This window comes from Magnolia sinica, chromosome 10, assembly GCF_029962835.1.
Source record: "Magnolia sinica isolate HGM2019 chromosome 10, MsV1, whole genome shotgun sequence".
Lineage (NCBI taxonomy): Eukaryota > Viridiplantae > Streptophyta > Magnoliopsida > Magnoliales > Magnoliaceae > Magnolia > Magnolia sinica.
The window spans coordinates 75970825-75986862 of record NC_080582.1 but is presented as its reverse complement, the minus strand read 5'-3'; the positions used below and the strand labels follow the sequence as shown (position 1 = coordinate 75986862).

The window sequence follows — 16038 nt, the reverse complement described above, 5'->3', positions numbered from 1 at the left end:
GCCTAATAAAGCCCCGGGATTCCAACATTCATAGCCACCAAACATATTTTCACATTTTCTGCTTATTCATCTTCAAAACTGTTCCAACTCAGGCAGACCCTGTATTAAGATCACAGGTCGGGCCCACACTAGACTTTTTTAGCCCAACATGGGCCAGGATGGGTTTGGACATAGGATCAACAATGCTAGCAGATGACATCAAATTAAGAATCAACGGTGGTGAGATCTTCCTGGGGTGTTTAACCGTGGCCCGCATTTATGATCACAATAAAATGTAGAGATTACATGAAAAAAAAAAAAAAAAAAGAAGAAGAAGGAAAAAGCCATTTTACAGGAACCACAAAAGAAGAAAAACAAATAACCTTAAGCTGAAACATTAACTGCAATCCAAGCCATCCAGATCGCTGTGGATGGGGCACTGCCCTAAAACCACCCAATGGCACCGCCATCCAAACCATCCAATTGGTGGCCAACGACATGGACGGTTAAGAAACAATGTACTGTCCAAATTCAAACAATATCTATGGCTAACTTGGTCCAACCAGTGTGATCTTGGACTGTACCCATCCACAATAGAGCTCATGATCTGGACGGTCTGGATCCTTGTACATGCTTGATTGTGGTGGAGATGAGTCACGAGCACTAGCAGTAGATCAGAAGTCGTAGATCAGCTCACGGAAGTAGGCCATGTGGTCTGCGTACAGCGAAATGGCCACAGTCAAGCTCCCATCACTGGTTGGGCTGGGAAGGACATAAGCAAGGCCCTCATAGGCAACCCCACCGGGCCCCATGAATATGGGCCGGCCCCACCCAAAATCCGCACCGTATATCGGTAGCCTGGCCCAGCTTGTGATCCCGAGATTCGGGCACCCGAAAGTGTGGGGCCCACGTACTAATGCATTCAGGTCTGGATGTAATTCCAAGTAGTCCAATGCGGACCTCAGGTACTCATCATCAGCCCGTGCCACTGTGTCGTGAATTTTCCCCGCCGCATACGCAAGTGGGCCCACTACAAGGTCTCCAGCATTTGCAACCGGTGTCGTCGTGAAAATGGCATTCCCAAAGAAGCCCGGCGGGAGTGGTGGGTGTAGGCGGGTCCGGCCGTCTACTGCAATAAACAACTTAGTCTGTTGGTCTTCGGGCAGGTCACGGGCCTTCGATACGCATCGCCACACATGGCCCGCCAACGAATCGTATGAGCTGTAGCTGACATTGCAGTGTGGCCCATCTCTGCATTTGGCCTTGAGGAGGTTGAGCTGATCACGTGAGAATTTGAAGGCTGCGATCGTGGGGCTGGATTTTTGGGACTGGGGTGGGGCCTTTGAAGGAGGAGATGGCTCATATTCAATGTGCTTGAAACATGGAGTTGGTGGGTCCCGGGCCCACAAGAGGGTTCGGTCCATGAAGGGAGGGATAGTGAGATCGAGCCCACGGGCCACATCAGACCAGTGGTTGATGAAATGTAGGCCCGAGCAGCCATCTGCTGCGTGGTGCTCCATGCCCACACCAAGTGCTACGCCCCCACATTTGAAATATGTTACCTGTTATTCAGATCAAGAAAAAAATGAACGGTCAGGATGAGGTGATATAGATGGGAGTATTTCTATTAGGAATAGGCTTGAATTTTAAGCACGAGCCTGGCCATTGGACCTGATAACCAGCCATAGCTTTTCTTGTGGGCCCACTGTGGTGTTTATCTTTCATCAAAACTGTTCATGAGGTGTAAATCACCATATGAAGGGAAGACATTAATCAAATGGGCCACACCCAAAAAGTATTTTGAACTGAAAATCCTAATAATCAATGGCCATGAAAAGGTATAAAACAGGCAGTGTCATCCAAGTAACATTTCTAATAAAATTAAATTTTTTAATTAACTTTTTAAAATTTGCTTCGCATGGAAATATGCTTTAATTTTATTATTATTAATTTTATTTTTTTCAAGAGTCTACCAAACGGGCCCTAAGGAGATTGTCTGGTGCTGGTTCAACATAAGCCCACTGTTTTGATCTTTCAAAAACTACCTCAATACTTTGGTCTCTTGATAAATTTAGAATTATTCTGTTATTTGGTTGGGAGTGCTAGGGTTTGTTCATTAACGCTGATAATTTTTACTTAATGTGGAATTTAGAAAGCACTCGCATTTAGTAGTGTTTGCTAACATCGAACTTAGAAAGTGCTCCATAGAGGTGAATCCAAAATGTGCTCATTGAACTTTAAAAAATTATATAAAAAAAAAATCCAAATTTGTGAGAGATTTTCTCCATTTCATTATACAACCCAACTTTTAACGTGTGGCACTTCCCCGGGTTATCATGATTTATATATTAGATCCACATTATCCAGCAACTTTTCTATATCATTATATATGGCATGATCCCAAAAAATATGTACATCTAAATCTCAAGTCAACCATGCCACAGAAGTAGCGGGAATGGAATGACCACCGTTGAAACCTTCCTGGGATCCACTCGTGAAGCTTTTTTGCCATCTAACCTATTCATAAGGTCATACAAACTGGGATGAAACGAAAAAACAAAAATCAACTTGATTTGTGTGGTCCCAATAAGCTTTCAATGGTATGCACTCAGTTCCCACTATTTCTACTAGTGTGGCCTACTGGAGCCTTAGACCATTGTTTTTCTGTCTTATTTGCTAGAATGATATGGAAAATTAGGTGGAAGGTGTGGAGAAAACATACACATCGTTAGGCCCCACCGAACCCTTTGATAGAATGTCTGTCTCTAGCTGGATCCCTGTGAGGGTAGTAGGCAATCCTCGCCCGATTTGGGGGAGTGGATTAGGTGAGACCCCGAATGCCTGAGGTGGGTGGGACCCCTAACTGTGGGGCCCATTGTGATGTATGTGACTACATCCACACTGTCCATCCATATTGAAAGCTCACTGTAGGGCATGATCCAAAAAATGAAGCAGCTCCAAATCTTGGATGGAAGTAAAGGAAACAATAGTGATTGACAATTAAAAAATTCTTATGGGCGACAAAAGCTTTGGATTAAGATGTTATCTGTGTGGTCTCTTCATCCAGGTGTTTGTAAAATAGGTTGGATGGCAAATAAACATTTTAGTGGAGTAATGCTCACCTGCGCCACCTTCTTACATGAGCACATGTGCACACCTTTGCACATGATGCGTCACCCCTTGAAACCCAATGGGCCCAATTTTCAGCCTTATCCAAGACTCCAGTGGGCCATAGCAAAGAGAAATGCAAATCACAGGAGGAAATTGTTTCCTTTTTCCATGGCTCACCGGAGTTCTTATCAGGTTGAAAGTTGGGCTCTTGGGGTTTCAAGGAGTTCCGCGTCATGTTGACCATTTAGATTATGTGCATATGACACGTGTGCAAAGGTGCACTCAGTGCTCACGTAAGAAGGTGCGCACATGAGCATTCCTCCATTTGGTGGAACCATGAAGTTTTTAATGATGAGAATAAAATAACAACTGTTTCATATGGTGTGGTCTGCCTAAAATTTTGTGCCAGCTCCGTTTTTGGGATAGTGCCTTAAAATGAACTTTCAAAATGGTTGGATGGTGTAGATTTAATGTACACGCATCACTGTGAGCCCCACAGTCAGGGTCCCACCTATGTTGGTGGATCCAGGGTCTCACCTAAAGACATCCTTTCCCAGGAACTTCCTGGATGCTAGGTGGGGATCATCATGATGTTTGTGAGAAATCCACCTAATTTATACATTTTGCGAGCTCATTTTAGATCGTGATACAAATAAAATGAAGTGGATCCAAAACTAAAGTGGGCCACACAAGAGGAAAGAATAGAGATTAGGTGACCACCATTGAAACATTAGTATGACTACAAAAGTTTGTATTATCCCAAGTTTTTTGTCTTTTCACTTCTCCCCATGGCAATGACCTTATAAATAGTTTGGATGGCTTATAAACACCAAGGTAGAGCCCAAGAAGGTTTCAACGGTAGGCATGTTTTTCCTCATACTTTCCCTCTCGCATGGCTCACTTGAGTTTTGGATCCACCTCATTTTTTTGTCATGTGTCTTAAAATGAGCCTCCAAAATGGATGGACAGGTGGATTTCTCAACATCATGATGGGCCCACCTAACATCCCACCGCAGGAACTATTTGCAAAACTCCTTGGCTGGATATCCTTATCCGACCGTGATGTGTGTAACTACATTCATGCTGTCCATACTTATTGAAATCTCATTTTTGAACATGACTCGAAACAGATCCAAATTCCATGTGGACCATAATAGAGGAAACAATGGTAAATTACCATTAAAAATTTCTTGTGTACTAGGAAAACTTTGAATTAAGAAGATATTTGTGTGATCCCTTCATCCAGGTCTTTTTTACCTTATCAACAAGTTAGATGGAAGATAAAATATCAATAGAATGCATGAAGTTTTTAATATTAGGGATTCAATCACGATTGTATTTATCAGGATAATTAATATATTAAATTAACATATTACAAACATTCAAGAGGTTAGTTAACAAATAAGTTGATCGAAATTCACCGCTTAGCTTTCAATTTCAAATTCTGACTTTAGATCCAGATTTTAAATTCAACTTAAGACTTCAGATTTAATAAACAGGCCCTATAAAGCAGTCAAACAAGCTCTCACCTAAGGGCTACCTTGATGATATGTTATATATCCATGCCATCCATCTGCTTTTCCAGCCCATTTTAGGAAGTGGTCCAAAAAAATAAGCAGATCCAAATTTCAGGTGGACCACACCAAAGGAAACAGTGGTGAATGGACGCTGACCACTGAGCCGAGTTGACTTGGAAGCCTGATTTTCAGTTGAGCCAACAAGATAGCTGGAACTGTTTGGTCATGATCCACCAAGAAGTGGGGCCCACTAATTCTACCAACGAGTTTCCTTATTTAATGAGGATTGCTTTCCTGCGAGCTTCCCATCACCACTATCTCTCTTCATGATTGCTGGCCACTGAGTAATGCCATCAGCTGTCCATTGATTTTGACATTGCACAGCACTTTCATGTATGCATGCATGTAATCATCATGGTGTGGTCCACCATTTCATCGGATCAGATATTCTACAGACGTGACATTTTGCCAGGAAAGATATGGTTGCATTTGAAAGGTAACATGGACCACCTAAAGCAAGTCCGAGGGACTACCTAATCCGGTGGTCCTGCAGGCTCTAAAACACTAGCCATACGTTAGAATGCTTACCTGTAGCACCAAAAGGGGGTAGGAAGAGCTGTCCCCAGAGTAATCAATGGTGGGGATGAGCTTCTTGAGTTCCATGGTGGGTGTGAAATCCCCAAAGTCGTCGATCACAGCGCCAGTGTCCGCCTCGACGAACAGGACACCTTCACCGTTGCAATCTATCTGGATCCGACCGTCCACGTCTCTGCCGAGCCTCCCAGCCATTGGATAGAATGGGACCAGGGCCTTGCTGAGGGCCTCCTTGAGCACGTGCGTATCAAAGAAATTGGACGATCCATTCGGACGGTAGAAATACACACTCGGCGTATGCATTCTCGACACCACCAGGTCCACGTTAGAATTCCATAGGCTGCGCTTTGGAGTATCCTGCGCCGGGCGCACGATAGTCGACTCCCTTACGTTAATGATCATCTTCGGCACCTGCGAGAATAGATTGGTGAATGAATACCGTTTCAATCTCACGACGTGTATATATAATAAAAGCCGGCACGTGCAATGCACGTGGAAAAAGAGGAGAAGTGACACGTGCAATATCCAAGCCATTCATTAGATGGTTCTTGCCATGCTGATGTTCTCTTCTAGAAATAAATCTGGTCCATTGAGAAGGTGGGCTACAATGTCAGAAAATTTTGGACAGTTAAAAATACTTTATCAAAGTATTTTCCTGAGTGTAAATTGGTTTCGTAAACTGTGGCCCACCTGACGAATGGACGGATCTGATTCTTGGACAAGAGCATCTAACTGATGGTAGGCAAGGGCAGCGTGTGCATTAACAACCTTGTCCGTGCGTGAGCTTACATAATCATGCTGGGACTATAGCCGTTGGATCTAGATCATATTTAGTGATGATCAGGGTGGTAATGGGTTGGGCCCACTGGCTTCTTAAGCAGTTTGGACCAGCTAAATGGGTTGGTGGTCAGGCTCGGGTTAAAAAAATGGTCCATTCAAGTAAACGGGTCATGATTAGGTTGAACCCATAGAGCCTGGACAGGTGCTCTGTGATGTATGTTTTTATCCACGCCGTCCATTCATTATTCAGTATCATTTTAAGGTATAAGCCCAAACATTAAGGCAGCTCTAAGGCCCAAGTCATATAAGTTTTGGATCAAGTTAGATATTTGTGTTTTCTCTTCATCCAAATCCATGTGACCTTATGAACAGATTAAATGGCAATTAATAATCAAGGTGGGCCGTAAGAAAGGTTTCAATGGTGAGTGTCATTGTCATCGCTGCTTGCTATGGTGTGTGGTCTACTTGAGCCTTAGATATACTTTGTTTTTGGAAGTGATGTGAAAAAATTGATGGACCGTGTTTGAAACCCATGCATAGCTAGCGCTCATGAGCCACTATCGGGGACGCGGATTAGATACTGACGGGTGGAGTAGTGAGCCCCAGAGTGACGTCACCATGTTATGTGGGCCCCACTATGATGTATGTGTTGTATCCACACAGTCCATCTATTTTTGAAATATCATCTTTGGGCATGAGCCAAAGAGGACGCGGATAAAAATCTGTAGTGGACCCCAACACAGAAAACAGTGGGGAGAGTGATTCCCACCATTGAAACTATCCTAAGGCCCACCATCATGTTTACTTGAAATCCAACCTGTTCAAAAGTTAAAAAAGATATAAAAGAAGGGAAAACACAAATATCAGCTTGATCTAAAACTTTTATAGCCATTAGAAGTTTTTAACGGTAGGCATCACTGTCCCACTGTTTTCTATGGTGGGGTCCACTGGAGCTTTATATTTAACTCATTCTTTGGGTATTGCCTAAAAATGATCTTTTCAAATGGATGGAAGGTGTGGATACAGAATTTATATAATGGTGGGGCCGATGGAACTTGGTGACGTCACTTCAGTGGAGACTCTCCCTACTCAACCTGTCAGTAGCTAACCCGCGCCCCGCTACACTGCCTGAGGACGGGTGGGGGTAATACTCCATCTCCATTCTAGGATTTGGGTGGGCCACCTACCCTTTTGATGTAGAGTGGGTCACGGATGATTTCATGACCAAGTTGGACTATAAAAGGCCCGATCAGACACGAAAGTGATTCAAGCCGTCAGAATCTTCAAACGATCATATCTCGTGAAATGGAATGAGATATCGAACATGCCATTTATGATTTTAGGGTAAGACGAGCGACTTTAGCCACCCAACCCTGCGACGTTGGGTTGCCCACGCCGAATTTCATTATATTGATAGTTGAATTTTTATTTTATTTTTGTTTTTACTATTTATAGTAAATTTTAATTTAATTATAATTCTTCACCCGTGTCGAGTTTTAGAAATTGCGCCCGACATGAAGAGTGCTTGGAATAATTATAAGAATAAGAATCACATGGTTGGGCCTAGTAAGACACTATTTTTGGCCAAAAACATAGATGCCTGATAAGAATCACGATCGTCTATAAATAATAAGTTTACTATTTATAGTAAGTCACGGTTTCTAGGAGTTTTAGTTGTATTTTTAACTCCAAAACTTCTTCCAAGGTATAGTATCCCTATTTAAAGGGTTGTATAATAGTTTATTTCAATTATCAATCAATTTAGGAATTTCTAGAAATTATTTATATTTTCTTCTTTTTCTTATAGATTCAAGGTATATCTCTGTGAGCACTCCAAGGAAGCACCGTTGATTCGGAATAATTATCTTCCCGAGGAAGATGGTGCTCGACTTCATCACCTTCATCTGTGATAGTAAGGCTGGCCACCCTTTACTGTGTGAACTTTGTAGGGTCCACCATGATGTGTGTGTTTTATTTACCCCGTCCATCTGTTTTTAAGCTCATTCCAAAGCTCAAGTAACAGAAACACAGGAAACAATAGGAATTTAACGCCCATGGTGGAAAACTTCATGAGGGAAATGAATTTTAGATCAAGCTGAAATTTGTGTTCTCTGTTTATTCAGGTTTATGTGACCTCATGCACTAAAATAAGCTGGAAAATGGATAGATGGTATGGATAAAATACGCATCATGGTGGGCCGATAAAGTGTGAACGGTAAGGGGTAGTGAGTGCCTCTGTATACAATTCACCCACACCCACCTCTTATAGCCACATGTGGGTGGTACCTGCCTACTTGAATGATGCATCCACAAGCTGGTTGGCTTCCCTCCCAAGCCACAAGTCATAAAGAGCGTTTGCACCGGCTCTGCATGATAAAGGGCTGGAAATTTTATAGGAGCTTCCTACAATGGGAAGCTAGGTGGGGCTCACCACGATGTTTATGATATATTCACCTGTTCATCTGTTTTGTCAAATCATATTATGACATGAGCCTAAAAATAACACAAATCCAAAATTCACGACCTTGAACTGGCCACGATTGTCTTTACGTTAAAGGTGTGGAGATACCACTTGTATGGGGAGAAATTCAAGTTATTTCTAGATTATAAGAGTTTAAAGTACTTATTTTCTCAGAAGGAGTTGAATATGTAATAGAGATGGTAGATGAAATTTTTGAAGGACTATAACTTTGAATTACAGCATCACCCTAGAAAGGCCAATGTCGTGCAAAACACATTGAGTTGTATACCACATGCTGTCATAGCCTAAATGCAGATACAATGATGTAAGACTTTAGAAACCTTAAGGGTTTAACCTTAAGGGATTTCAAAAGCTAAGTTGAGGAATAGGAAACCAGGATGCATTTATTTAATTTAAAAATCTAACCAAATTATAGAAGCCTAGTGATCAAACCCTTGGTTATAAGTGCAAATGGTAAAAATAGATAAGAAGCCTGAATGGTAAATTGGTATAGATGGAGGACTTAGAATACATGGGAGGTTGCGTGTAACGTTTCAGATTTTCGCATTTTGGATTTTAAAATTCATCAATTTTTTTTCGCTATAATAGCTTATGTTGTCATTTACTGACCCTTAACACTCGATGTCAACCTATACGCGGTTATTTCCAGTAAAGAACGGTACAAATCTAGTAAATTAACCATAGAAAGCTATCGAATCCACCCGATTATTTAAACTTCGAGTCTAGCCTCGTGATTTATTCATCTAGGGCCCAAATCTAGTCGACCTATTACTGACTAATCAAGACAGTCGTGACTAAATAAATACATACCTAAAGCCGAGATAACTAGGGGTTAAATCTTAATTAACAAACCAAATTGACCTAGTTACTCTTTTATCTTAAGAATCAATAATTTATTAGGATCAAATTACCATTTTTACTAATTGTGGATAGGCTACACTATAAACTCAGTTAATCTAAACCCTAATCACCACGCACAAGAAATTTTGTTACCCAATGCATTCCAGAAATGACTCGATTATCCGAATAAGCTCTATATCGTTTGTTAGTAGGCATGATCAAAATAATGAGGCAGATCCAAATCTGGAGTGGACCCCACCATAGAAAACAGTGGGGAGAGTGACATCCACCGTTGAAACCTTCCTAAGGTCCACCATGATGTTTATTTGAGATCCAACCTATTAATAAGTTAAAACAAACATTAAAAAAGGGAAAACACAAATATAAGCTTGATCAAAAACTTTTGTGGTCCTTAGAAGTTTTTAATGGTGGGCGTGACTCTCTCCATAGTTTTCTGTGGTGGGGTCCACTTGAGATTTGGGTCTGATTCATTCTTCGGTTCATGCCCTAAAATGATCTCTCAAAATGGATGGATAGTGTGGATACAAAAAATACATCATGGTGGGACCTATGGAACTAGGTGACGTCACTTTAGTAGGGAGTCTCGCCCCACTGTTTTTTGTGATGGGTCCACTCTAGATTTGGATCCACCCAACCTTTCGATAGCCAATCCTAGTCCATTTTTATCTCACTTCCCTTGAATGGGACGCGGATTTCCTGCCAAAGCCTTTTGTAGGAAGTTCTGTGGTAGACTCTCAGGAGTTTCAACTCCCAGTCAAGGGTTCAAGTACCCATAGGTGGTGAAATTCCACCAGCGTGAGTGTGTTGGGTGTGTGTGTGCGTGTAAAAAAAAAAAAAGTTCCTGCAATGGGAACCTAGGTGGGACCCACCATGATGTTTATGAGAGATCCACCGCGTCCTTCCATTTTTGAGATCATTTAAGGACATAAGGCCAAAAATGAGCTAGGTCCAATAGTTAAGTGGGCCGCAAAAGTGAGGATTTAAAGTCCACATTTAAAATATTTATGGGGCCAAAAAAGTTTTGAATTAGTTTAATATTTGTGTTTTTAGTTTATCTAAGCAGTAATGACGTTATGAACAATTGGATGGCATGCAAACATCATTGTCGACTGAGATTTCAACAATAGGAATTTCCCTATCACCTTTTCCTTTAGTACGGCCCACTTAAGTATTGGATTCGACTCATTTTTGGCCTTTTGTCCTTAAATGATCTCAAAAACCGGATAAACGTAGTGGATCTCTCATAAACATCACGGTGGGCCCCACCTAGGTTCCCAACATAGGAACTTCCTACGAAAGGCAATTGGAACCTAGGTGGGGCCTACCGTGATGTTTATGAGAGATCCACCACGTCCTTCCGTTTTTTGAGATCATGTAAGGACTAAGGCCGAAAATGAGCCGAGTCCAATACTCAAGTGGGCCACAAAAGTGAGGATTTAAAGTCCACAATTAAAATTATTTGTGGGGTAAAAAAAGTTTTGAATTAGTTTAATATTTATTTTTTCAGTTTATCCAAGTAGTAATGACGTTGTGAATGGTATGGATGGCATACAAACATCACTGTCGACCCAGGGAGATTTCAACGGTAGGAATTTCTCTACCACCTTTTCCTTTGGTACGACCCACTTAAGTTTTGGAACTGACTCATTTTTGGCCTTATGTCCTAAAATGATATATAAAAAAAAAAAATGAACATAGTGGATCTCTCATAAACATCACAGTGGGCCCCACCTAGCTTCCCAATGCAGGAAGTTCCCACGAAAGGCAGTGGGAACCTAGGTGGGGCCCACCGTGATGTTTATGAGAGATCCACCACGGTCTTATGATTTTTGAGATCATTTAAGGACATAAGGCCAAAAATGAGCTGGGTCCAACACTCAAGTGGGCTGCAAAAGTGAGGATTTAACATCCACAGTTAAAATATTTGTGGGGTAAAAAAAGTTTTGAATTAGTCTAATATTTGTGTTTTCAGTTTATCCAAGTAGTAATGACGCTATGAACGGTGTGGATGACACGGAAGCATCACTGTCTACCCAAAGAGATTTAAACGGTAGGAATTTCTCTGCCACCTTTTCCTTCACTACAGCCCACTTAAGTATTGGATCCGGCTCATTATTGACCTTCTGTCCTAAAATGGTCTCAAAAAACGGATGACCATAGTGGATCTCTCGTAAACATCATGGTGGGCCCCACCTAGGTTCACAGCGCACGAACTCCCTGCGAAAGGCTTTCGCAGGAAATCCGCGTCCCCATTCAAGTACCTCTCGGACGTTATTGGGTCACGAGCTCTGTCAAAGACCGCCTATACAGAGCAATCAAATTCATCCATACACGTGGCAGTCAAACGGTGGATGGAACTATAAATGTAGACCGTTGGATGTCCTTAAAACCGATGGAAGAAAAAAGGACTTAAAAAAACAAGAGAGTTAAAAGAATGGCATTAGCAAGCTAAGGCCATTGAGATATTTTTCATTTTAACCGTCCATTAAATGTAATATCTAAGATGAGACCACCCTTCAATTTCAACAATTAATAAAAGCTAATTGGATAGGTGGGCCTGCAGGATTCCATGGCTTATAAGATTTAGAGGCCTCTGCAAAAGCTTAAGATGGACAGTTCACAAGATTAATAAATAACTGTTATTTTCCTATATCTTTTGAATGGTATTAATCAGAAAACGTCTCTCGCATTGTGAGAGTTTTATATTATGACTTTAATAAGGGAGGTATGAAAATTATCACCACTTATTTCTCAACCGTCCGTATGCAGTGGTTAGTTTTATTAGGCTAGCCCACTTTCCAGATCACGCTGCAATCCATGGTGGGTCCACATCGAACGGTGGGGACTTAGCAATGCCATAAGAACCCCTATAACGTGAGTATATGCAGAATGCAATAATCCGTGTACATTATAGTTAATAAGGATTTAAAAATGAAAGGCCTCCAAAGGGTACAACATCTGGACCGTTCATCATGTGTGCCCCACCACAAACGTACCGTGGCCCGAAAACCATCATCTACTTCCATCTTAAAACGACCGGTCAAAAAATGGATAGTGCGGATTCGATTTCCTCAAATCAAGCAAGCGATCAGGATCATCCGGTCTATCTAATCCTGGGGACATGTGGGGCCCTTATGTGTGCAAAAAGCTGAGTACTGTTACTGATCTTCAAACATGTAATAAAATAATAAGCTGCAGAAGATCAGAACATTTACCTTGGAAACTTATCAAAGCTCGAACCCGATAGTCGCGAGGAGACCCGAACCAATACCCGAGAGGTAGGAGAACCTACGAGGGGAAATGGGAAAGGAGAAGGTCGAGGCTCGAACGCTGAAACGCAGCCTCTATTTATGGGCTCCGAATGAATTCCATGGAATCGTCTCCACTAAGATAACGTGCGACCAATCTCCAACCGTACACGTGGCAGTGTCTAATAGGGGATAGGGGATAGTGATTTATTAATGCGTTGAAGCTTGGATGGGGCACGGTTTCAAAAAGGGGAGCTGATTACGTCCTGCTGCCGCTGGACGGAAATCGGTCCACTCAGGGGATTGTGGCCCACTTTGATGTATGTATTTTATCCAACCCGTTCATCCATTTTTTCAGATCATTTTAGGGCATCACCCCAAAAATTAGGCCGATCCAAGGTTCAAGTGGACCAAAAACTGGAGATTAAATGCCTACCGTTAAAAACTTTATGAGGACTACGGAAGTCTAGGATGAAGATGACATTTGTATTTTCCATTCCTAAATGTTTGTCAGAACTTGTGAACAGGTTGGATGACAAATAAACACTGGCCGCGTTTGGTCCGGAATTGATTGATATTGAATGTGGTTAGGTGACATTAATTGCATCTATGAAAATACCATCGTATCGTAGCCATCTAATTTCATGATTGGAATAAATAATTTGCTATTTTATATTATTAAGCAAAATTACGTTTGATGCACTATTAAATTGTAATCAATGGATCAAATTCACAAATGAAATCATTCGCTGATACACACACAAACACACACACACACACATATATATATATATATATCTATATATACACACACACTAAAATAATACAATTATAATTTAATAGTTTAAGTTAACAAAATGATTCATATTAATAAGTGCATTTGTGTATAGATTTTAAAATCCACATAAATCGTGCGTGCGACCAAATGAAATTTCAAGGACTAAATGTAATTGCATCCCACCTAATCCTATCCTTTCTCATTCTCTCCCGTTCAAAATGAAATTGTATCGACCAAATATAATTCTATCCCGCCTAATCCCACCTAGTACCATGTGCCAAACACCTCCTAACACTAAGATATTTTACAAATATATTTCAACTTCGGGCGTGATTATCACTTATTTCCCGTGATTTGGTCTACTTTCTCGAGAACGTCTCACATCTGTATATCATTTTTTTTTCTTTTTTCTTTTTTTTTTTATTTCAATCATTGTGGTTGATTTAAACCGTTGAATGGCTTGATTATTGCCATTAGTTCAAGAGAAAACTGTCGATTAGGATGAATAAACGGTCAGATGCATCCATGAAAGAATCGATACGTAGAGTCGTGGTCTGCACGTATATAATAAAGGCATGTAGAATGTGGGAGCGTATTAGATGATACCCCGGCCTCACCCAAGACGGTGCGACCCATACCTGAGCCCACCTTGATATGTGTAATCATGCAATCCATCCGTTTTTCTTTCTAGATAGTTTCAGGGCAAAATGAATCAGATCCAATTATCAGGTGGACAATACCATAAGAAACGGTAGTGATTGAACGTCCAACCATTAAAATCTTTTTAGGGCACACCTTAATGTTTTGGCCGTGTTTATTTTCCATCCAATCTATTGATAAGATCACGTAAGCCTGGATGTAGGGAAGAAAACAAATATCAGATTGACTAAAACTTTTATTAGTCAATCACCACTGTTTCCTATGGTATGGTCCACATGATTATTGGATGTCCTTTACTTTTGGAATAATGCCCTAAAATGATATGTAAAAACGGATGGACGGTATGGATACAGAATACATACATAAAAGTGGGCCCCACGGTAAGTGCCGCACGATCTTGGGTCAGTCCTGGGTCTCACCTAATCCGCTCCCCGTGGAATGAAGGCTCAGTTAAGACCGCTGGACTGTAGGGTTAGAATACATTCCTACGTATTCTAGTACAATGCGCCTAGACTTTATCCGTTCGACCAGGGTAATCTTGCAATGATCTAAACCGTTTATATGGTGGATCACAGTTTCTGACAAATTTTTATACGGGATTATCTTAACCGTTCGATCACTGGACCCCTTTCATTTGAATACGGAACTTTTGGATCAAATGCTTGTGTTTTCCCCTCATCCATGTCCGTGTGAGCTAAGCAATTGGTTGGATGGCAAATAAACGTTGCAGCGGGCCCTAGCAACATTTTAATGGTGAGCGTTCAATCACCTATTGTTTCCCTCTGATGGTCCACCTAAGATTTAGATGTGAGTTAACAAAATCAGACTAAGTGGAGATACCTCATTTCAACACCTGCGGTCCTGGCATCGATCCGTAGCGGGGGTGGCTAACATGGAGTGCGTGTACTGACATGGGTGTGTACTAACCAAAAAAAATAAAAGAAGCGTGAGTTAACAAAATGAGTTGGCAGCGTGATAAAACACACACATCATGGTAGAGCCCACATAATACTAGGGGTGTACATCGATTTGAAGCGAGTCGAGCTGGCCTCAGCTCGACTTGGCCCGAACAATAGCCGACCTCAGCTCGAACTCAGCCTGGCTCGGTCCTCAAGCCTGATTGGCAAGCTCGGCTTAGTTCGGTCAGCAGCTCGAGCTAGCTGAGGCGGAGTTTGAGCCAAGAACGAGCTAAGTTCGCCATTGAGGCATTTCCACAAACACCTTAACTGCAACTTCAAAATCTCACTATTTTACAAACAGAGGCAATGGTTTTATAGGTATTTTCTCAAACACCTTCTAAATAACATTAAATTATTATTATTATTATTTTAAAAGGGTATTTGTTTCATGTACAGACCTTCCTTGCTACCTTGCCACCAGCCAAACCTTCCTTGCCACTAGCCACATTTCGTTGAGTCATTTTATCACATAGTTGGTGAGCAACATCAATGGCAAAGTAATCGAGTCACTGAACTAGTTTGATTTGAGCTAGATTCGATCCAAGTTGAGTCGAGTTGGGGCCTGCTCGAACTCGGGTCGAACTTATTTTCGAGCTCAAAAAATCAGCTCGACTCGGCTCGAACTCAGCTTCAAACCAAGTCGAATCGAGCGAGCTAACCGAGATAGCTTGATTCATGTACACCCCTACATAGCACCAACCAGCACGGTCAGAAAGTAATCCGCCTCCATCAGATGAACCATTCGGCTCACCGACCAAAGGCTACAGTCGCAGGACATGGATTTCCTAGGGCCCACCGTTATGTTTGTGAGAAATCCTCTTCATCCATCTATTATGCTAGCTTATTTTAGAAAATGCGACCCAAAATGAGCCGGCTCTAAGACTCAAGTGGGCCACATGGTAAAAATAGTGGGGATTGAACAAACACTGTTGAAGCATTGGTATGACCATAAGAGTTTTGTATCAAGCCCAATGGGAATGACCTTATAAACGTCCTGGATGGCATATAAACATCAAGTTGGGGTTTCGAAGTTTTCAAATAACAACATTTTCCCCGTTTTCTCTGAGTG

At 41.5% G+C, this 16038-nt stretch overlaps 1 protein-coding gene across 3 annotated transcripts in view; it reads right to left on the bottom strand.

Annotated features, from left to right (window-relative positions):
• Nucleotides 1–218: 218 nt before the first annotated feature.
• Nucleotides 219–16038, bottom strand: part of LOC131217034 (shikimate O-hydroxycinnamoyltransferase-like) — a 47438-nt gene continuing 31618 nt past the window's right edge. The window contains exons 1-3 of one of the 3 annotated variants that reach the window (XM_058211720.1): nt 12540–12672; nt 5196–5612; nt 219–1541 (exon numbers count right to left, since the gene is read on the bottom strand). In XM_058211720.1, coding sequence (XP_058067703.1) covers nt 654–1541; nt 5196–5603 — 1296 coding nt within the window. In that variant the 5' untranslated portion in view covers nt 5604–5612; nt 12540–12672 and the 3' untranslated portion in view covers nt 219–653. Of the gene's footprint in view, nt 1542–5195; nt 5615–12539; nt 12673–16038 lie in introns of those variants that run through there. The other 2 variants (XM_058211719.1, XM_058211718.1) reach the window with 2 other exon arrangements.